Source organism: Histoplasma capsulatum (assembly GCF_000150115.1).
Source record: "Histoplasma capsulatum G186AR genomic scaffold supercont2.7, whole genome shotgun sequence".
Lineage (NCBI taxonomy): Eukaryota > Fungi > Ascomycota > Eurotiomycetes > Onygenales > Ajellomycetaceae > Histoplasma > Histoplasma capsulatum.
This window is the reverse complement of record NW_025544807.1, coordinates 678,719-700,152: the sequence shown is the minus strand read 5'-3', so window position 1 is coordinate 700,152 and position 21,434 is coordinate 678,719. Positions and strand designations below refer to the sequence as shown.

Here is a 21,434-nt window from a genome sequence, read left to right as displayed (position 1 = left end):
TGTTTTAGCGAACAGGAAGTCTCAAAATCTTTTATATTAGGAACTTGGATGAAATATAGATGTGGGAGCTGTGAAAACATCTGAAGGAACTTCATGTAACTATTGGAAACGTGAATGAGCAAAACTGTGGCCGGGTAATTTAGTGCTGCAAGAGAGATTACCAAACGAAAGAGAACAGAAAACACCAGGTTAATTCAAGTTCAACTCTGTATATATTTGGTTGTCTTGTAGTAATAGCATATCGTGTGATTGTGGTGGGATTTGCGGCGGTATAATATTACATTTCCCCCCCTCTCCTTTATACAGTTAGGCATTTTCCACTGAAGCGGATTTTTTCCTCCTCCAATGACATTTCTTCCGCCTGTGCCTCCATAATCGCCCCTGACCCTTTCCTCTTTACGATTTTGTTTGACGGAACGCATGCGTATTATACAACTGTTGGTCTCCTCGCCGGAATGATGCTGTGTAGTTGCACGTAGTTAGCCAATTTGCTATCGTATTTGTTCCAATTCAAATGAAGGCGGCTTCATGAAAGCAAAGCAAAAAGAACGCGGTTGCGTATATCAGGTAAAGGTATAATATGCAATGTGGTATATAAGCCGCCCTTGAGACTGTGGGAGCATTTCAACACAGCTCACAGAGAAATATAAAAAAAGGGACGTGTAGTCATTAAAAGGGAGTTTGATATTACCATCTGCTTCTTCCCATGCTCGTCCGGCACCGAAACCTAGCCCGACGAATGCTGGCCATGCTCTTCGTTTGAATAAGAGGACTGAAAAAATAACACCGAACGATAGACCGAGTGAGGAACGGATTATCATGGAGGATATGGCACGGTCCCACTATATATTGTCCAAGTTGATTTTGGTTCCACGGCGTTAGTGATTGGAGGTGTCAATTGAGAGTATATTTGGATTGTTTCGCACGAGATCATATATATATACGGGAGATCTTAGGGACATATGGTGTAGAGGGTATAGATATTTTCGGGGAATTTATCCGCGTCTATTTTGTCTCTCGATCCGTACCTTATCGTTCAGCAACGCTTCGCTCAGCGGCTTGGTTGATCGGGGCACCACCGACCGAGTTTCGTTGGAATCTGCCATCTTTGTGAAGCTAGGAAGGAGTTTGTTGGTTAACTGCTGGCATGTGGTTCACAACATAATTGGACTTACTGGGATGTAGGAAGCAATTGGGCGACGGGCACTGTTGATGGACTATAGGCCTGGTATCATTTTTATATACTGGAGGCATAATAGCTGATGCGATCGGATCGGAAAAATGTTAGGGCGGCGGTGGACGGCAGAATTAAAAAACATGCATTTGCTCGGGATTCGACTATACAACAGAATTACAACCCCAGACTGGGATTACTCTTTCGTTATGGCCCCGGCTTTGGAGGTGAGGGATCGTATATTTTTTGTGTTTAAATACGTCTGAGGTAAACGGAAGTGCTAACATGTTCCCTTACGGTTTGTGTAGTCCTCGTTTTTCGCGCATCAGGCTCTACTTGAGCTTGAGAAAGGCACGGGTGACCCAACAAGCCAGCTGCAGGAAGCTGCGCGGATAATTGGGGCGGATTTATCTTCTTCATGTAACCATGGAACGGGGTATACCGGAGTGTTCCAGGATGCGGAAAGCAACAAAAAGCAGAAACCTTCCGCACCCAAGGAGGCATGGGTTCTTCGATGGCTTATGAAAAAGTTGAAGGCGTCTTCACCACAACGGGAGGAGTTGCAGACCAACTACAGACTGCACACCCAAACATGGATTCTTCTTCGGCAGCTGTTAGAACGCATCCCCATAAAGCCTTTAGCATTTATTCTCAATGAACACAAATTTCTCCAAATATTGAAACATTCGTTGGCTGATATTATGGATGCGTCGAACGCGTCCCCCGAACGCCTTGGATTTCAAGAATCGCTACACTCTGAATCGAGCGCGACAATACAAGGATCTCCTGTTTCGGAGGCCTTGAAACGGGGCCAAAAGCGAAAGAGGACGGAAAATGGCTTGGATTCCGTGGAACCACAGGGGGCTATAAGGGGGTCATGGATTGATACGTTTTGCGCCGTGTTGAAATCAGTGAAAACTCTTGTTGCTTTGGGGCATGAGTTTTCTGGGGTTGAATCAGCATCCCATTCACACTTACAACTCGTCCTGAGAGGGGAACCCCAGACTGCGGCGGCGATTCTTGGACAATCCTTCGTATTGACCCGAAAAGTAGTGGAAAAGTGGGATAAGAGGTTTCCGGAATTACATGCGCAGCTAATGCGTGCGCTGTCTGCGACGTTGGATATTTGGAGGCTCAGTTCTGAGCGACTTTGTGACGCTACTAACTTGTCTAGCGATGTAGGTAGCTTGGATTTGTTTTCACCAGACTTTTTAGGTGTACTGACTTTCTTTGGGAAATAGAATACCTTTTCTTCATATTGCCTTTCCGAAGCGTTGCATCTGCTTATGGTTCTGCGGCAAATTGGAACCGAACCAGCCGAAAATACGAATGTGATACAGAGCTTGGAACGTATTGTCGTTCTTCACTTCGTCCTCCCTCTTCGCCAGTCATTCTACTCCATCGATCCCATGAAGACCATGAATACTAATGATAGCCCCGATCCTTCCGTAATCAAGCATGTCCTTAAAGGTGTCCATTCCCGTTGGGGCGGGTCTAATGGCCGCTCGAATACAGAGTTACTACCCATTTTGCTAGATGTTGCCGTTCGTGCTGTGCCTCGAGACACATTCAAGAGACAAGTTCATGAAGCGCCCTGGCTTGAAACCTTGTTCGTGGCACTCTCAACTATCGCTGGCTGCCCTCTATTTGATGAACCCTCATGGAGCACATCCCATAAGGATATCCCGGTTCTCGAGAACCTTTTCCAAGTGACCATTGATAGGAAATCAAGTCTTTCTATTGACACAATCAGACGATACGCTGTCCGATTTTCTGGCCTGGTTGGAGGCGAGGCACACCAGGCTACGGAATGGTCATTAATATCTAAACTTATACTGACGGGTGTTGATGTGTTTCTTCCCAACCCTGGATTTGACGGGATGGAAAACTTGCTCAGTAATCTTATCGATCGAATCACATCGTTTTCACTAGTTTCTAATATTATGCCAAACGAGACTTATGGAGTTATCAAAACCACCATTGTAATACCTTTGCTTCGTGGATTTGCGGCTGCCAGGGCTATTGGTTCATTTCTCGATATCTGGTCTGACCAGTTAACGTCGATCGAGGCTGCTCGATTGATTGGGAGAGATATATTCTACCTTTTTGTTTGGGAGGATGACGACCTTGCTGCCGCATTGAGGCCTTTGGTAACGGATCTCTTCTCTGAGAATCAAACTAAGGATCATCTGCAAGTCATTTTGTCACAACACTCGTTTGACGACGAAGAAAACGCCCCTAGGCACTATGCAGACATTTTGCTTCTTGATGCTATTTGGGAACCACGATTGCAGGAAGGTGACTCCATGTTACAAGGCGAATCTTTGGCTCAAGCCTTCCGTATAGTATCTAACTTAGTCTTGTCAAAACGGCAACTGGCCTGGAGGTGGCGCCTCTGGCGCCTTTCCCAGCGCTTTGTTGATCATCATTCTTCTACGCCGGATGATGTATCTGTCGACCTTAGCACCACTTTGTTACCTAAAGCAATCGACGTATTACAGAGCTTCCACAATCAAGAGTTCCCAACCAATATATCTAGAAATGATTGTCTCGAAGCATTTGAGGCTTTCAAATTTGTGGTGCTCGTTGCAGGCAGGAAAGACTTCGCCGAGTACAACGAATATTTGAATGCAATAATGCCACGAATTGTACCTGCTTTTAATCAAGTTACGAGATTCACAGGAGCAGCATGGGATGGACGTGTGGACACTATGGTTTCTCCTCAAACCGTCTGTGTTGGATATCTCGTTGTGTTGCTGGCAACACCGCTGGCTGTTACTCGCCTTACGTCTGAAAACCGTGGCCTTCTTTTCAATAACCTTCTCACATCAGTTGAGCGTTTTGAATATTATATTTCAAATCCACTTTCGAGGCAGGCAGTAGGCTCGAGCCTTGAATGCCAGTTACTCGAAATATGGCAATCGTTCACTTCTAACGAGTGGCTCCTGGAGACGCCTGCAGCGGTATATGATCTTGTCAATACAATTCTCCATCACCTCAAGGAGAAGAAAGTCCCCAGACATCTCTCAATTGCAAGCCTTCTAGGTGTCCCTACTAGGCTAATCCCGCGCCACCAGAGAGGAATGCTCTTAGACTTCCTTCAACAAACAATGCTTACGGGTCAATTAAGCTGTGGAGAAATGTGTACTGATATCCTAACCTTGATGACAAGGCTAGCAGATTTACCCAAGTCCTCAGCCCAAATCACAAGCGACTGGGAGGAGCCATGGAAACTTTCGGATGCTATTTCCATCCGAAAGGAGGATTCCTCGTCGACTCTTCTTCCATTCCAATCGTTCCGCCAGCTCCACAAGGCAATCATTGGCCGTATTCTAGTATCATCCGATGTGCAGCGGAGTTTATATTTCCAGAAAACGTTTGATAAAGTATGCGCAACAATACAAAAATACGATAGCTCCAATTTCGATACAATGGGGTTTTTTATGCTTGTGTTGTCTTTGGGGACACTTCATACTCACCAGCAGCACTTTGACTGTAACCTCAAGATCGAAACTTTGAATGCACTGCGCGAGAAGGTGTTAAACATCCTCATCTCCGATTTGCGGTCTATCGAGAGAGAAATGGAAAAGAAGAGTGAGCCGCCAGATGTGAACACATTAACTGGCATTCTGAATGCCTTAGAATATTTTGAAGACATGGTGAGGTCGCGTAAAGACGCACGGAAAGCCATACGTAAAGTTGAGGAGCTCTTGGATACAATGAGCTATGATCCCCCCACCAATAGGCTTGTCAAACGTCGACTCGTCTCGTCCTACAAACCGGGCAAGGACTTCGAGAAAGTGCTGATGAAGTGGCTTTCGTTGTTTCCTGTTGACCAGTTGTATGACCATGACCATCAGCTTTTTGTGCGGGACATCCGCCACAAATTGTCTACTTTATCAGAGAAGAAGCTCGTCCGCCTTGTACGCCAAATTCGCGAGTCGGGTTTCGCAGGCCAAGATGCGGCTCATCGACTATTACTCACCGGCGTTGCCATTTCTTGCTTTGAGCCTATCGAATCACCCGATACCCAAGCGTCACACGAGCTATCATCCCTATTCCCCTCACTATCACAATGCCTTATCAAGACTACGGCAATTGAATCATTTTCTCTTGCCACAGAATGCCTGGAAATGCTCCTCCGGAATCAATCCCGGTCGATCACGCAGTGGAACATCGACAACATCCTAGGCACGCTTTCCGTCGTGATATCTGCCCAGGGTCCCAAAATCGCAGGGGGATACGCGGGAGTTGTCTACAGCCGCATTTGTCATATCCTAAGCCTCGTTTTTGGCCAATACCGGAAAAAGCTAAGTGGAAGATTCCACTTGATTCTACCACTCATGCAACGCCTCCTTCGCCTCCTCTTCACACCTAGCCCGAGGCTGCAGAAGTCGTCTCGTTCCCAATTCGCCCCTCCACCATGGGTAGACAACCAGACTGCCAACTCCTTTCTCCATAAGCGTTCCCACGCAACCCAATATACCCGCCTCCTAACTGCCCTTTGCGACCCAACTGTCTCCGCTGTACAACGTGTCCAGCGATCCGACAGCGGCCTAACAGACAATACGAAAAAATTGAAGAGTATAGCCGGCCAGCATTTGCAATATCTTGTTATGGAATATACCGGCTGCCAGCTGCGAGGTCAACTTGCGCCGGAGTTGAAGGCTGCGTTGATGCCAGGCTTTTACTCGGTTTTGGATGTGATGTCGAAGGAGACAATGAGGGGTTTGAATGCGGCGATGGATTCGTCGAGTCGAGCGGTCTTTAAGTCCCTGTACGACGATTATGTGCGGTTTGGGAAGTGGAATAATGCATAATTTGAGTGATTGGGTGATAGCGTCGTGATTTTATGAAAGAGAAACTTAATACCTCTGTAAAGTAGAATGTTGGAGTGGGTGTGTACTATACCCAATATTTATTTAATTGACAGGAATGACTTATCAATGCTTCATGTAAAATTGGAGCTCAAGGCTGTTTTTTGAATCGCCTGTCTCGAGAAGGGAGCAATGATATCTGGGTGCAAAAGCTGCATAGTTTGCTGCCAAACATTGACCGCACTAATAAGACTAAGCTTAGCCCTTCGCACGGAAACGTAGCCTTGAATTTGACTTTTTGTCTCAAGCACTACGGTCCAAAGCTCTCAGCATTTTTGCCCTTGGCATGGCTAGGAGCCAGCCAAGATAATGAACCTGAGTTGCTCCATATTTATCAGATACCGCAGTCCTTGATAGGAAGAGACATTACCGGGATCTCGCCAGGACTCACCCTCCTCCATCCTAACTTTCCTTTGTGATTTGCTCCGTGTGCTCCGCGGATAGTTTGTCAATGGGTGACACATGCGACCAGTGCACCACAATAACACGCAGTAAAGAGACGGGAGCTTATCCCACGGATCAGAGTTGGAAAACTTGGACAGCGGGTCCATGAAATGTGTGACGATGCTGGTTTTGATATCCGTTCTGCACGTCGCATATCCACCGCGACCGAGGGACGAAATGCCGGGTATTTTCCTTCGTTATAACCGGAGAACATTTACACAACGACCATATGTGTCGATCGTCGGACAAGTATATGTCTCTCCTTGACTTCTAGTGGAACCCAGTTGCTGCGGAGAAAACTGAACAATCATAGCATGATAGGTGCAGATATCATACTGGCCTGTCATGTTGGGGGAGACTGTGCAGCGTAAATAACATACTAGATATATTCACCGCCGTCGCTCTTCCTTGCGTCTATGGCGATCGATGATATCACTTGTCTCCTCCCATTTTCTTTCTCTGTTCTATCAGTGCGAGCTTGGAGGGATTACAACCAACGTAAACGGCGTAATCCAGATCAGCAGCCTTCTCGTTCCATCGATCTGAAGCGTATTGTTGTGGTTGCTCTGGCACTTCGGACAAGCATGAGAACTTATCCATTCTGGTAGTTACCCGTTTGATTTTTGCTTCAACCTTGTTTTTCTTTCAATATGAATGTCCTATCAGCTTCAAAAATTGCGCACTATGTCTCCAAACTGGAGGTGAGAAATGAGGTTGGCTTGTCTAGTGGGCAGCGCATGCTAGTTAACGATGATTTGAAACCAGGCAAGTGAGCTTAGATACTCGACCGAATGCCGTTACTGTCTTGGTAATGCCTATCCTTACTGATGCGCCGATGAATAGTTAAACCGGAGCATCGACGATGGGGTCCTTGGAACTATGTTAGCTTCTGGATCGCGGACTCCTTTAATATCGTGGGTCAAAGCAGCACGAAAATTTCATGGAATCTATTGTAAAAACTCGCGGAGGTGCTGAACTCGTTTCTAATTCCAGAACACATGGATGATCTCCTCCGCGATGGTCGTCGAAGGTTTGTCGTGGTGGCAATCCTGGATTTGCGTGTGGTTTGGATACTTCATTGCTGCAATTTTTCTGTGCCTGAGCGCGCGAATCGGTGCAGTGTACCATATATCCTTCCCAGTGGGTATAAGGGCGTCGTTTGGAGTATGGGGTTCCATGTGGCCGGTCTTTAACCGAGTAGCCATGGCTTGTATATGGTATGGCGTGCAGTCGTGGATTGGAGGTATGCTACTCCCAGCTTCATATGCAGCAGGTCCTGACACGCCCGATCTTACGCGAGACTGATATTCAACTTCTGTTATGTTCTTTGATTAAGGCCAATGTGTTACGTTGATGATTAGATCTATATGGTCTAGCTATAACGACTTGCCAAACAGCATGCCAACAAGCTCAGGGACAACGACTAGAGATTTTTTAAGCTTCTTTCTCTTTTCACTCTGCAGTCTTCCCGCCATCTGGTTCCCTGTGCATAAGATCCGCCATCTTTTCACCGTCAAATCCTATTACGCGCCAACAGCTGGTATCGTTTTCCTTGCTTGGTCCGTTCACCGTGCAGGCGGACTCGGACCTATTGTTGACCAACGACACACCCTACAAGGTAGCAAATTGGCATGGGCCGTGATTAAGGGAGTCATGTCCTCAATCGCCAACTTTGCTACCCTTATCGTCAACTCGCTCGACTTTTCGAGGGTTGCCAGAAAGCCGAAGGACGCCTTGTATTCACAGCTTTTCACCATACCAATCAGCTTTGCCATCACTTCGTTCATCGGGATTATCGTTTCCTCCTCTTCTGGCGTTCTTTACGAAAAACCTGTCTGGAACCCACTTGACCTTTTGGGTAGATTTCTCGACGGTGCGAGCAAAGGAGAAAGATTTGGTGTCTTTATCATCTCCACCGCCTTTGCCCTGGCACAACTGGGGACAAATATTTCAGCCAACTCGATATCCGCCGGAACCGACATGGCCGCTCTCTTTCCCCGATTTCTCAGCATCCGTCGGGGCGGGTATATATGTGCAGCTGTTGGCTTCGCTATGTGCCCCGTACGTCTCCCCGCCAGGCCCTTCACGCCCATTACCATTACTCTTTGCTAACACTCATACCTCTCTCCCATAGTGGCACCTACTTTCCACCTCAAACAGCTTCACCACTTACCTCTCTGCGTACTCTGTCTTCCTTTCCTCCATTGCGGGCCCGATGATCTGCGACTACTACGTTGTTCGCAAGGGCTACATCAAAGTCAACGAGCTCTACAGCTCTCGAAAGCACAGCCCCTATTACTATACCTTCGGCTTCTCCTGGCACGCCTACGCGTCCTACGTCTCAGGGATTCTCATCAACATTGTCGGTTTCATCGGCGCTATTGATATCGCGGTACCCGTTGGAGCTACCTATCTCTATAATTTGAATTTTTTCTGCGGTTTTGTCGTTTCCTTCACGATGTATTATACCCTCACTAGGATTTGGCCAATCCCAGCGACAAGCAAGACGTGGAATGAGATTGATGCCGATGTCACTAATCTATCTGTGGCGTATAACCAAGGAAGCATCCCTGCTAGTAGTATTGATGAGGAGTCGCAGTCAAGAACACCATCGTCGGCTGCGTATGATGAGCCAGATTCTGCTGCGAAAGGTGGTAAAGGGCATGTTGATGTAGGGGCTAGAGTAAATTATTTGACACGATAGAAGGAGGATTATTAATAATGGATGTGCGTGATGAATTTCTCCAGGCGATATTTGTATTTTCTCCCTTCTATTACTTTTCTCGCGAATTTTCTTCTAACGTTACCGTCTGATTTAAGATTGGTTTTAGTTTCTATCTCTCCCCTAAATTCTATTAAAAGTCATTCTCGCCCTTTCGTTAAAACACCAAACTGTTACATATACACAGGTTTACCATCAGCATCCAGCTCATCACCTCGGACCCAAAACCTCCCCCGTAGTTTTGCTATGACATCATCGGAGAAGAATTGGGCTTGGTAATTTGGTTTCCAAGGTTTGGCTAACACAACTCTGGGCAATATTTATTTAATCTGCTTGGGTAGATAGAAATTAGGTGATTGGGACAATAGTTGATTGCATGCGGTCTTATATCTCCCCCATTTTTTATGCTATTTATAAATAGGTTGTATCCTTCCTCAGTTCCATATAGGAATGAGAGAAGAGTTTTAGCTTAATTCACAGACATATATACATCTATACTTTTACAATACAAATAGCCATAGATTGCATTGAACCTCTTCATTGAAGACATACGTGCTACATCCATCTACACAGGTTACTCATCCAACCCGGTTGCCCAAATCTTACAAGAGCCAAGATCGTAGGCTGGCTTCACGCTTCAATCGGAATTCAACATTCGATGCTGAAATAACCTTCAGAGCCGAGGCTGTCACATACCGGAATAATAGATGGTCCGAAATATCACGATAAACAAAAATTCCTCCCACAAATTCAACATCTCTTAACCCTGCAAGGCGCTTTATCCGGCCCGACTCCCATCTATGGCTCCCCAGTTCTGTCATGACTGCGGCTCTATCTTAGACATATCTGCCGCACCAAACATTCCATGCGATGTGTGTGGAAAAACAAATCCCAGTGAGCATTTCTCCTGCTGAACTGCGAGAGCCAGCAGCTAATCAGGACGCCCACAACCCAAGACAAGTTAATGGACCGTCCGATAACATCTACATCAAACAATTTCCCGTCAAAACTTCGTACCAAGCTGAGATCTCATACGCGTGAATTGGCGGTCAAAGACCGCGAGTCGAACCGCCGAATTCAGGTGGATTGCCAGAAATGCGATTCAAAGGAGGTTACTTGGAGTGAGATGCAGTTGCGAAGCGCGGATGAAGGAAGCACTATCTTCTATCGTTGCCCGAAATGTGGGCATAGGTATGCAGGAGCCAATTTCCGAAGGGTGTGATTTGCAGCTAACATTCTCAACCCCGTCCAAAAGATGGCAGGATAATAACTGAGGATTTTTTTCGTTTGTCGTTTCTTTTCTAGGGCTGGTGTTTCCTCTCTATTTACTTTGTACTATGCCATATGATTGAATGAGGCACGAGGATCTTATTGCCTAACAAGGCCACACAATTCATGCTTCCAAATTCTCAGCTATCCATCAGCAAGCTATAGACCTGGTACATAAAACACCGTCGATCCTTTCCAGAGTTGGTCCCAATCGCCATATGCACTCTCGCACAGTCTCCGCCTGCCGAGCCTCAATAGTTTACTCCTGGCACTTATCGAAAGGGCCGCCTTGACGCCAATCAGTAACCTTACCAAAGGTTGTGTGGTTTCACCCCGCATCGCGCTTCCATTCGACGAGTCTATTCACGCTATAACTTGTTTCTCAAGAGAGCGTGCGGAAGGACTTGTTCTGGGAATGTCAGGTCAAAAAGAGGCCCAGAGCAACTATGTATGTTGAGGATCTTGCGGAGTACTTACGGAAATGAAGGCGCTTTTATATCTTCACTTTTATGGGCCAAAAATCGGACCTGGGATGCACGGGGATCCCTCGTTCGATTGAAGGATGACCAGATGAAACTAAAGGTTGCCGCAATTAGGGTTATTGTCAGGGTTAAGGCGCAGCTTGCCCATGAATAGAATTCGTTTCGACTGAACGCCAAGTGACAGGATTATACTTTTGATAGGACAAGGCTTTCTTGGGATGGAAAAGGGCTCCTTCAACTGCCTTTCGCTTTGTACGAATGACCCCTGTCTGCCGTGCTAGGATTTGCCATCATGTACGCCTGACAAACGATTGCTCCTCGCAGCCAATAAGCACGCCTAGATACGTAGGTAGCACTTCCGCCTTGCACAATTTATGACATCGCAAACAATGGTGACATGATCCAGATTCGCAGACTTCCCGCTCCAGGGGTATGACCCAAGCTTTTGGTACTGTGCCCATGGTGGTAACCTCGTCAATACCGAGGCAGTCGGGAATGCGGTTGTATTTTCCCGCGGGATTCCTTTCCAGAGCCCAGCGCTTCTCAGTCCAGGCGCCAAACACTCCCACCTTTCAGAACTACCGGGCTATCCTTTGCCTTTCCACTCTCAATGTCACTTGCAACAGCATAAGCAACTCTCTTAACCGTCTGCCATAGGATCTTCATCTCGCCTTAATCAATCATGGCGTCCCCCCTTTTTTTTTGTTTTTGGATTCAAGGAATAGAGCAGAGGTCAAGATGTTTTTGTGTACGCATATTTATGCGAGAGATGATAGTCGAATGCCTGCTAGGAAAATGGAGAGCACCTGGGAGGTTCAAAGTAGATTTGGGCTTCAATTCTGCTCCATTGGCTAAAATTTAAAATGTCTTGAAACGCACATACGCTTCTCTTGGATTCTGGCCTACGAAACGCATGCGCTAGTCAGTGCAGGTCGCGATACGTCACCTCACCAGGTTGCTTTTCACTTAGGATCTATGAACAGGGCATAGCAGCGGCCCGATCATCACCAGATAGAGTGGCGAGCCCTTTGACCTCAAGCCATGGTGAGAAAGGGGTTCAAGTTGTTATGTAATTTCTGTCGACCTTGGCCCATATGGCATCGTTACGATCTCTCGATCGACCCCCACCGCAAGCGTACCGCGCCCGTTCGACAGCACTCCGATCAGATCTACCTCCTTTTCACAGAGGGGACCCGAGCAGAAACGTCGGTTGGTGGAAGCTAGGATAACAGTGTCCGTATGCGCTGAAAAGAGGAAAAGAGCATGCGCCAATGCTAGCAATGACTCGTTCGTTCATGCAATACTTTCTGAGATTCTCCTGGAACGCATTGCTTGACTGGCCGTGTGACTGTGCACGGGACCATGACCAAAGTTTTAGCCAGTTCCATTGTCAAATATATCAGTCCTGGTCCCATATCTTGTTTGATGATACCAGTCCTTCTACACTGTTTATAAACGTAGTTCTAATCAGCTTCACTGATTATAATAAAAATATAATCCCAGATCATATTCTATTCATAAATATATAGTACTGGTCCGATCATATACTTGGAATATGATACACATACTTCAATTATAATATGGAACATGTATCTATTACGATGTTGAAGATATTCATGGTTTTCTGTAAGCACTGTTTCTATGTGAGTGCACTTGGCACGGTTATCAATTTGTGAATCTCGGCCGGAGAAAACTTTCAGCGGCCAACACGCATCTCAAATCCACCACGGAGGACCCTTATGACTCAATCAGAACCCCGGAACCAACCCTCATCCAAACCTAAACCTAACTCCTATTAGATTGGGCAGTCGAGCTTCGGTTCTCCTCAAGTCCAGATTTCTTGTTACGGACGCCGATATTGCTGGCCTCAAACTTCATCTTAGCCATGGGACAGTGAGGCTTGCCTGCTAGCTGCCAATTTTGTCCACCGCCTGAAACATTTGTGTTGAGCGAGAAAACATCATCTCCTTCAACCTCCTCGTTTTGTCGGCGTCCATATTCAGACTAGCTCTTTGGCTCTTGTTTGGTTTCTGTTTGGCACTGGCGAAGCTGCTTCTCGCCCTTTTTCTGGATCTGTAGCCCTGATGGTCGTTCGCCGGTCTTTTACGCGTTCGACATAAAAGCTGTTCAAGCACCTTGAAATTTTCTTCAAATTTTGTAGAACCATTCTCAGTACTTGATGTTGAACACTTTCAAATTCCGACAGGTTTGGAGGACCCGCAACAATTACCCCTTGTCCGTATATTTTTCTTCGTCTTGTCTGCGCCCAGCTTGCTTGATCAAAAACGAAGACGTTTCCCGGGGGATGGCAGTCAGGATGTCGACCACTGCTGCCCTTCCTCAAGCTTTACAATCAATCACTGCTACGAAAATCACCGAGCTCAAGAAACAGCGTGCCCTGTTCGAGTCTCGCAAATCAGCGCTTCTCAAGGAAGCCAATAGCCAAACGGACCTTCGAGAAAGGGTGAGGATCCTTCTCGAAGGTGTAACAAAGATCCAGGGTTTTCCCGGTGATGGCTTGGACACATCCGACAAAGATGATGCGGAACGTGATTGGAATGACCGTTCGTGCGATGGGTTAACCAGGAGCCGGTATCGGAACATTAGACGGTTCTTATTCCAAAGTAAATATGACTCGTCAATATCGAGCGGGACACTGTCGTCGTGGGAAGAGGAGCTGAAGCGAGACCTTGATCTCCGGAGCGTAAAGCATGAGCATGCTTTGTTCTTTAGTCAGCTGGTTACCGAATGGCTCACAAACCCTAACGACCCAGCTGCAGAGGAAGGAACTGAAGGGCAGTCCGAGCATGTTGGGAGGGAGGAGATGCATGAACAGCGGGCGGAATGGGAGTCGTTGGTGTTTGATCCAGCTCAATCTGACACAGCCGCTATTGAACGGTACCTCGAGCAGCTTTTCGCTCAAACCAGGCTATCCCAGCAGGCTCTCAAGGACCTGCGGAGTTCGGTTAAGGCCTTTTCGAAGGAGATGCTTGCAGATCAGAAAGCATTTACACCGAGTACCCTCAAATGGATCATTAGCGGGGTCATTTCGAGTGATATTTTCTCCCCTGATAAGGTAGTCATACTCAAAGGGTTTCTCGAGAATGAGGACGTTGCTCAAGAGGTTGCGGATGTGTTGAACATGCGTCTTGCTCAACTTGATACTTGGAAATGGGGCAGCGAAGTTATACCGCTTGAGATGCGACGACAGCTGAACGGAAAATACCGTGTGTATATGGACGAAGACGTTCTTGATGCACTCTTCTTGCACTACCTAGGAGTCCAATGGGGGGTGAAGTTCAAGGGCATATTTGGAACGTTTTTCAATTCGCATGCGTGGAAGCGGAACGCACCACCTATTCCGAAGCGCGACCTGGAGAGGCGGCAATATTTTCTGCATGAAAACCCTAAAGGCGACAACGATGCACAAGCGAATCTATATAAAACTAGGAGAGAAACGTTCGAGAGATCCTACTTTATGAGCCAGCTCCCGTCTACCCAAGGCCAGACTCCTACGTATGACTCCGACATTAATGGGGATCTTTCTACTTCGCCTATTGACCGGAAGCACTCCTTGCTTCATCTCCTAATTACAGAGGCCCGGGTGGCCATTACGCTACATGGGAAAATAACAGTATTAAGGTCCGACTTCAAATGGTTCGGGCCTTCCCTCCCGCATTCAACCCTGCTGACGGTCCTGAAATTTTTCCATATGCCACAGATCTGGCTCAATTTCTTTAAGACATTTCTCGAAGCACCAGTGAGGTTCGTGAATGATGGGCCTGATGCTCCAGCGCGAATAAGGAGGCGAGGTGTTCCAATGTCTCATTCATTAAGTGACTTCCTTGGAGAAGCGCTGCTTTTCTGCATGGATTATTCCGTTTCAAAATCCGCAGATGGTGCCTTCCTTTATCGCCTCCATGACGACTTTTGGTTCTGGGGCCAGGAGAAACTGTGTGTTCGTGCTTGGGGCGCTATGACTGAGTTCAGCAAAGTTATGGGGATTGAGTTTAACGAGGAGAAAACCGGGACAGCGCGATTAATTGGAAAGAACCCTCGGTCTTCCCATCAGGAAACGAGCAGTTCCGAGAGCGAAGGCGTGGATGAGGGTGGTGCTGACAACATGTCCATCACTTCCTCGGCATCAGATATCAATAACAACGCCCTTCCCGCGGGTGACTTGCGTTGGGGATTTCTCAAGCTTGATGAAGGAGAAGGTCGATTCATTATCGACCAATCACAGGTAGATGAACATGTTAAGGAGCTCAAGCACCAACTGGATGCCTGTCGAAGCATTTTTAGCTGGATAAAAGCGTGGAACAGCTATTTTGCTCGCTTCTTTGTTAACAATTTTGGAAAGCCCGCAATGTGTTTTGGACGCGAGCACATCGAAATGGCAATATCTACGCTGCAACGGATAGAGAATGAGCTCTTCATGTCACCCAGCAACGCATACGCGTCCACTCCTCGAATCCACAATGCTATAGATTATCTCAGACTTGTAATTGCTCAGCGATTCAACGTCCACAATCTCCCTGATGGCGTCTTCTACTTCCCCGTGGAGCTCGGAGGCCTAGATCTTCGTAACCCACTGATCCCTTTCCTCGCCATTCGCGAGAATATGAGAAAGACCCCGGAAAAGACTCTGGAGAAAGCCTTTATAGAAGATGAAAAAGCGTATTCAGCCGCGAAGGAACGATTTGAGAAGCATGGACCTAGCCACACTAGCGCTTTTGTTCTAAACACATATCGCCGCAGCCATGGTGGGCGCGACGGCTCCTCTTCCCCCTCGTACAAGGCACCCGAGACCTTCATGTCACTAGAAGAGTTCAACAAATACACCGAAACCACCAGCAAGAACCTCGTATTGGCATATCAGGAGTTGCTCGTCTGCCCTGAACAAATTTCTGTCAATCGGACACCAGAGCTAATGAGTGAGCAGTCTCGATTGGACGATTCGCCAGACGAAAAGTTAGCTCCAATTTCATCCAGTTGGCATTCCATGAATATGTACTGGAAGTGGGTAGCGGAGTTGTATTGCAGAGAGATGGCAAAGAGATATGGTGGGTTGGCAATTGTAGAGAAGGGAGTTGTGCCACTAGGCGTGCTGAAGGTGTTGAGGGAAGGGAAGGTGAAGTGGCAGGGTTGAAGTTCCTTACATGAGACTCAATACTTGCTGTGTACTTTGGGGGAAATGTTTGTATCATGCCTAATAACGATCTGTAAGATAAGTCCATTACTCTACTCCGTTTCGCAGTTGATTGAACTCCACTCTTTTAATTTAGCTATGGAAATTATTTTTATTTCCAAGTTCATTTCTCAAACCTACATTTTTATTTACTACACACTCTCATCATGATAGCGGACTCCGGAGAATGCCACATTCTAAGGCGAACACAACGGGAAGGAAAGAAAAAAAAAATCACTACGTTAGTCTATTTCGGAGATAGTTGCAAAGGGTTTCCATGAAATTTAAGTGGCGAAAGGTTTCCTACAACCAGAATAATAGGGGTAGGATTCCTGTGCAAGGTAGCTAGAATTCAAATTGTAGTATCAGAGAACTTCTGGCCAAGTAGAAATACATTGATGGGATATATCGGTTTGAAAATAGCGAAGGGATTGTTTGGGAAAAGTGTTTGGAAAAGTGTTTTCTGGTCAATATTGACAGTTCAAGGCCTTTCTTTTTTTAATCCCTTGAGAAGCTCATCTTCTCTGTTCAACTGGGGGTATCTCAAAATTGCTCTATTTACTTGAGCACGTGTTCGTCCCAATATGTCTTGCATCCACAGTTTATGCAATAGGTAGGAAGGGATACGGTGGTGAGCAATTTCCCTTCCCACTCAATCTTACATTTGGGGCATTTATACTTTGTTACGTTTATTGAGGAATAGTTGCTCGCCAGGAGTTTCGCGATATCCGCTGCAAAGCGTCCGCACTGTTCGAGTGTGCACAGGAACTCATCCTTTTGCAACAGCAGCTCAAAATGGTCTTTAGCCGTATTCGCAAGTATATTGTGTAGGTTCCGATCCATAGGCAGGGTGCGTGTATAGACTTCCACGATGGCAATAGGGAAGTCATTCATGTTCCAGCAAGCACGCACAGCGACCTTGAACTTTGCCTTCGCCTTCTCTTTCAATTCTGGAATGCCATAATAGTCGGCAGCAACATACACTTTGGAAGCGAAAAGCATCGGTGAAGTGCGCCCTTGACTGCTACTATCATAATCGAGCCCGTACATGAAACGGAGCATCGCTTCGATCGTTCGAGGATCATCTTCTAACTTGATAATGTCGGTTGCAGTCTCCTAGTATTTTAAACTAACGTGATCAGTACAAATGTCAGCGACAGTGAAGTGGAGATCGAGACTGACGAACCTTCCACTCTGCACTAAACATACGTGAAAAATACTCCGATTGACCAGAGAGGATGAGCTTATGGACCTTGAATTCTTCTTCCCCCGCCTGGATTGTGATATCCGTGAATTTTGAAGAATGGAATAAACTATGGATTATCAGTTTTCAAACCCCTAATTCAGATTTATTGAAATCGACCCTTACCGCTTTAAGCTTGCAGAGAGGGTGTAAGTTGTATCGTTCAGGCTCGTGATATCCGTTTTCGAAGAGAGCGTCACCGCCATGGTTCAGAATGTTTGGAGATAGTAAAGCAAAATGGAAATAGCTAGAGTCGGCTTTCAAATATTGGCTGGGAATGGTGTAAGTTAACCATACCAGAAGATCGCAGGATTTGATTTACGATGGATTTATGGTGGCATTCATCGAGTTTCAGGTGAGGTATGTACAACATATACAGAGAGCCAAGCTCTGTACAAAACATGCCATGATTAGTGTCATGATTGCCACATGCATGTGAATGATGATATCACCACAGAAATGCTAATATTGCTGTATTATAACGCAGGGCCTCTAAAGTTCCCCTACCTACCTGGGCAGATACAACTTCCCCTTCCGTGCGTTTCCGGTCAGATACGACCGGCCTATATGCGGACCTGAAATTTGAAAATGGGTTCCTTTTTTGTAAGGTGGATCATCTGCAGCCGCACATATTGAAATAAAGAAAAGTAGATTATCTGGCTAGTTTTCGGCATCATCAACAAATGATGTCAATATTTGCGTCCATATTCATCCAATATTCAATGACAATAGAGGGTCCCTTATCGAGAGCGAGCAAGATGACTTTGCAATGCAACTGGATGGCGGACATCCACGGGTAGGGAAGGACCAAACATTTTTGAAATCTCAACTGGGCAAGGGAAAACTCTTGTCACCCAGAGCAACTTACATATATCGCAACTAGTATACTTGATTTGAGGTTCTTTTGTCTTGCTGTTGGTTTGCAACACCCCGCAGTCGTAGCAGGAAAATTACACAGTGCTAAGCTATCGATTGTCAAAAGGTAGCGTTCCATTACTTATAAGGGGGTCCAAGCAAATGCGACTTCGTCATTAGATGTGGTGATGAGGGTATGGTTACTCTGAACACGCTTGATAAGGTGGATGAGGGTGCAATCGTGCTGGCGTTAAGAGATGGCAGATTCACTTCGTTTTGATGGTTTCTGGAAATTATCGTAGAATTGCTTCCGAGCGAGTTTGATGTCATTGATATGTTGTTCGTGGAAGTGCGGTTGATATACGACACTCTATGCAATGGTTCTGGGTCAGGGCCTCTTCATGAGGAATGCGTGGACCGACTGCAAGGTTGACCGTGAGGGGTTCACATCATGCTTGGACGATATCACCCAAGCGAGGCGTTGTCGAATATATTCTTTGTTAATAAAAGCACCTCGCCGAGGTCCTTCAAAGTTCCCTGTATCGTTTTGTTAGAATCGTGCAAGCATATCGAGGACGCTGACGGACAATGTAGGTACGCACCTTCCTCGTTATAAAACAGGCAGATTATCATGAGAATTGCACCGGCAGACAGGTCCTTGCCATTATCGCATGTCACAATCAATGACTGTGAAGGATCACGAGATAAATGCAAAGCAACAAACTGTTCAACCTTGTTGAGAACCTTTCGTAGCTGCCGGCTCCCAAGTTTCCCTGAAGGGCACCCAAGGTTCAAGGCTTTCGCATCTTCCTCTGTGGTAGGCTCGGTTAATGATGTATCCGTATCTCCTGCGTCTGGCGCATTGCAAGAAATCCGTAAATCGAATAGTCTTTCCTCATTTATTCCCACACCAGCTGGCTCCGAGTTGCTCCCTCGGCCACTTCTCCCAATATAGATATTATTGGTAGGCCGTATTAATATGGCATCTTCATTTCCCATCTCCCGATGATGCTTCCCGATTAATTCATCAATCACAGCCGGTAAGTCTTCCTCTCCAGTAGCGAACAGGGTAGATCTATTGTCCCAAAAGATTTTCGGAGTAAGGCCGCAGGACCACGCCTCACTATCATCTCCGGCTCCCTGGATATAGCCGCCCTCAGACATCTCCGCCCCCTGAACGCGTTTCGAGGCAGAGCAAAGAACGATGAGGTGGAAAGCATCCATTTCTTTCTCAGTATATTCGGGCCAAAGCAATTCTCTCGTAGCCCAGGTAAGTCTTATGGGCTTGCCGAGGCGTGATTGTAGTCCTTGCATGTTGAGTTTGAGGGACTTCGATTGGTGTTAGTAGCTATATATAGAAATATATCTATATTTTTCACCTCCTTCATTAAAACCAAGAGAAAAGTGGAAATAAATTTTACATTTAGTGAAATAACAAAACCGTCAATTCGCTTTTCAATCTGTGACTCTTCAGAAGCACCCAGGAAGCCTGGAGGGAATTGGACGTCGTGAAACGTTTTTTCATCCGGGAAAAGGGCCCTATTCAAGACAGCGGTCCATATAGGAACTGTTTTGGATAGTGCATCGGGCATAGCTGAGTAGGGAATATCGTGTTAGACATACAGGGCGTGTGATGAAAAGCGATTGCTTTTGCTAATGGGATACTTTTGACAGATGTATATGTACCCATACTAGGATCATCATGGACATGTCGGAAAACGTATACATACATTTGCCTCTTCTGGTGGAGTCCACGATAACACACCTAATTAATACGAAATTAGGAAAACAAATCTTAAATCCAGGTTAGAATGTAGAAGTTCAACAAGGACTAAGTTTACCCTCCATTCTCCCTTAGAATATCTAGTAACTGTAAGTTTAGCCTGCGCAAACTGAAATCCCACTGCCCTTCGTGGCCATCAGTGCTCTTGAAATAGGCACTTCCAGCCTTCCTGTCTGTGGGGATATACCAGCTACCGCATCTCTCATTGGCGACGAGCGGTAAACCATAGTGATCCGCAACGTGTTCGGCAAACTCTGAATCTTCCTCAATGGACCGTAGCCTGTTGGTGATTGACAGCGCGGACTTGCGAAGCGAGGAAAGGACTTGGGAGATACTTTGATGAGCAGAAGATGGAAAATGGAGGGATGATATGGAAGTAGGGAAAGGGCTAGGGTTGGCCATGTTAAGGATTTTATCCTTTGCGATACTCGTAGTAACTTGCTCGCATTCGCTGAACAGTTTGGCTGCTGAAATTTGTTTGGTTTGCTAACTAATCAGTGAGGTTGGAAGCAGCCAATCAAATGCCAGCAGCGGTTATGTGTTGAATTTTAGCCGTGGGGCAGCCGAATAATCTGCAATCGACGTATGAATACTACAAATTTTAAGCTCAATTTTTGTCAAAATTGGTTAATTATTTGTTTTTTTTGGAAGAACATTATATTCCATTCATTGGAAATAATAATGAATCGTATGATGACGCCCTGCAGTGATGAACCGGCTTTAACACTGCACGTGCTACAAGCCCGGGAACGAACAGAATTACTAGTGCTTTCACAAATGAAATAAACCGACCTGCAAGGTATAAATAGCAAATACGAGAATTTCCATTCTTTGGTGCCATTTCCTGTATTCCGAAGGATCCAACACGTTGCCGAAATTGCCGTAATTCGGCCAATCGCCTTGAAGCCGATTGCCGAACTTAGTGGGGGATTCAAAATTACTTGAGAGTAGCTCGGCTAACTAAAACCGGCAAACCGACCCTCCTCCCGAGATTTTCTGGTTTTCGCCTTAGTTCTCTATTCTGAAGAGAATCTTTTGGGATGCAATTATTACGTCGCACGGAGAAGCTCTGAGCAAGAAGTCGACGGCGAACCCCAGGAGTACTGACTCTCGAGTGAATACTAGTGTGCTAGTAGGAATCAAAGAATCCTCCTGGTGTCTCTCTGGCTCCCCCGGGTCCACACATTACTATCTTCTCCCCTTCCCGAAGGAATTTAAGCGCATGCCAATAATCGAACTGCTCACTTAAAGGAACCTCAATCCTATTCCCACCCCCAAGCCCTTACTCTATATTCGCATAGATTAAGACTGAGTGAGGAAAGTGATAGCTCCAAAACTCAACCTCACAGCCCGGTCGCTTTTGCAATCTCCAAAGGGCATCCAATTTTTCGGTTAAA

General features: G+C 46.2%; 7 protein-coding genes across 7 annotated transcripts; 4 read left to right on the top strand and 3 right to left on the bottom strand.

The window, feature by feature from the left end:
• Positions 1-1,383: 1,383 nt before the first annotated feature.
• Positions 1,384-5,994, top strand: HCBG_05523 (uncharacterized protein; the record flags this gene model as incomplete). The annotated part of the gene is made up of 3 exons (XM_045432572.1): positions 1,384-1,401; positions 1,483-2,352; positions 2,416-5,994. 3 exons carry the CDS (start codon positions 1,384-1,386, stop codon positions 5,992-5,994), a joined length of 4,467 nt encoding a protein of 1,488 aa, XP_045286688.1.
• A 1,704-nt stretch (positions 5,995-7,698) lies between these two features.
• HCBG_05522 (uracil permease) lies at positions 7,699-9,309 on the top strand (the record flags this gene model as incomplete). Its single annotated transcript, XM_045432571.1, has 4 exons — positions 7,699-7,738; positions 7,832-8,556; positions 8,630-9,178; positions 9,244-9,309. 4 exons carry the CDS (start codon positions 7,699-7,701, stop codon positions 9,307-9,309), a joined length of 1,380 nt encoding a protein of 459 aa, XP_045286687.1.
• A 731-nt stretch (positions 9,310-10,040) lies between these two features.
• On the top strand, positions 10,041-10,670 carry HCBG_05521 (DNA-directed RNA polymerase I core subunit RPA12; the record flags this gene model as incomplete). The annotated part of the gene is made up of 3 exons (XM_045432570.1): positions 10,041-10,111; positions 10,174-10,408; positions 10,473-10,670. The coding sequence occupies 2 exons, from the start codon at positions 10,182-10,184 to the stop codon at positions 10,489-10,491; spliced, it is 246 nt and encodes an 81-aa protein (XP_045286686.1).
• Positions 10,671-11,511: 841 nt separating this feature from the next.
• On the bottom strand, positions 11,512-12,855 carry HCBG_05520 (uncharacterized protein; the record flags this gene model as incomplete). Its single annotated transcript, XM_045432569.1, has 5 exons — positions 11,512-11,616; positions 11,852-11,870; positions 12,273-12,316; positions 12,537-12,592; positions 12,759-12,855. The coding sequence occupies 5 exons, from the start codon at positions 12,853-12,855 to the stop codon at positions 11,512-11,514; spliced, it is 321 nt and encodes a 106-aa protein (XP_045286685.1).
• Positions 12,856-13,285: 430 nt separating this feature from the next.
• On the top strand, positions 13,286-16,117 carry HCBG_05519 (uncharacterized protein; the record flags this gene model as incomplete). The annotated part of the gene is made up of 1 exon (XM_045432568.1): positions 13,286-16,117. One exon carries the CDS (start codon positions 13,286-13,288, stop codon positions 16,115-16,117), a length of 2,832 nt encoding a protein of 943 aa, XP_045286684.1.
• Positions 16,118-16,403: 286 nt separating this feature from the next.
• Positions 16,404-17,605, bottom strand: HCBG_05518 (BTB/POZ domain-containing protein; the record flags this gene model as incomplete). Its single annotated transcript, XM_045432567.1, has 4 exons — positions 16,404-16,501; positions 16,819-17,248; positions 17,343-17,469; positions 17,526-17,605. The coding sequence occupies 4 exons, from the start codon at positions 17,603-17,605 to the stop codon at positions 16,404-16,406; spliced, it is 735 nt and encodes a 244-aa protein (XP_045286683.1).
• Positions 17,606-18,642: 1,037 nt separating this feature from the next.
• On the bottom strand, positions 18,643-20,460 carry HCBG_05517 (tRNA a64-2'-O-ribosylphosphate transferase; the record flags this gene model as incomplete). The annotated part of the gene is made up of 5 exons (XM_045432566.1): positions 18,643-18,791; positions 18,857-19,583; positions 19,676-19,848; positions 19,985-20,019; positions 20,096-20,460. 5 exons carry the CDS (start codon positions 20,437-20,439, stop codon positions 18,643-18,645), a joined length of 1,428 nt encoding a protein of 475 aa, XP_045286682.1.
• Between the last annotated feature and the right edge of the window lie 974 nt (positions 20,461-21,434).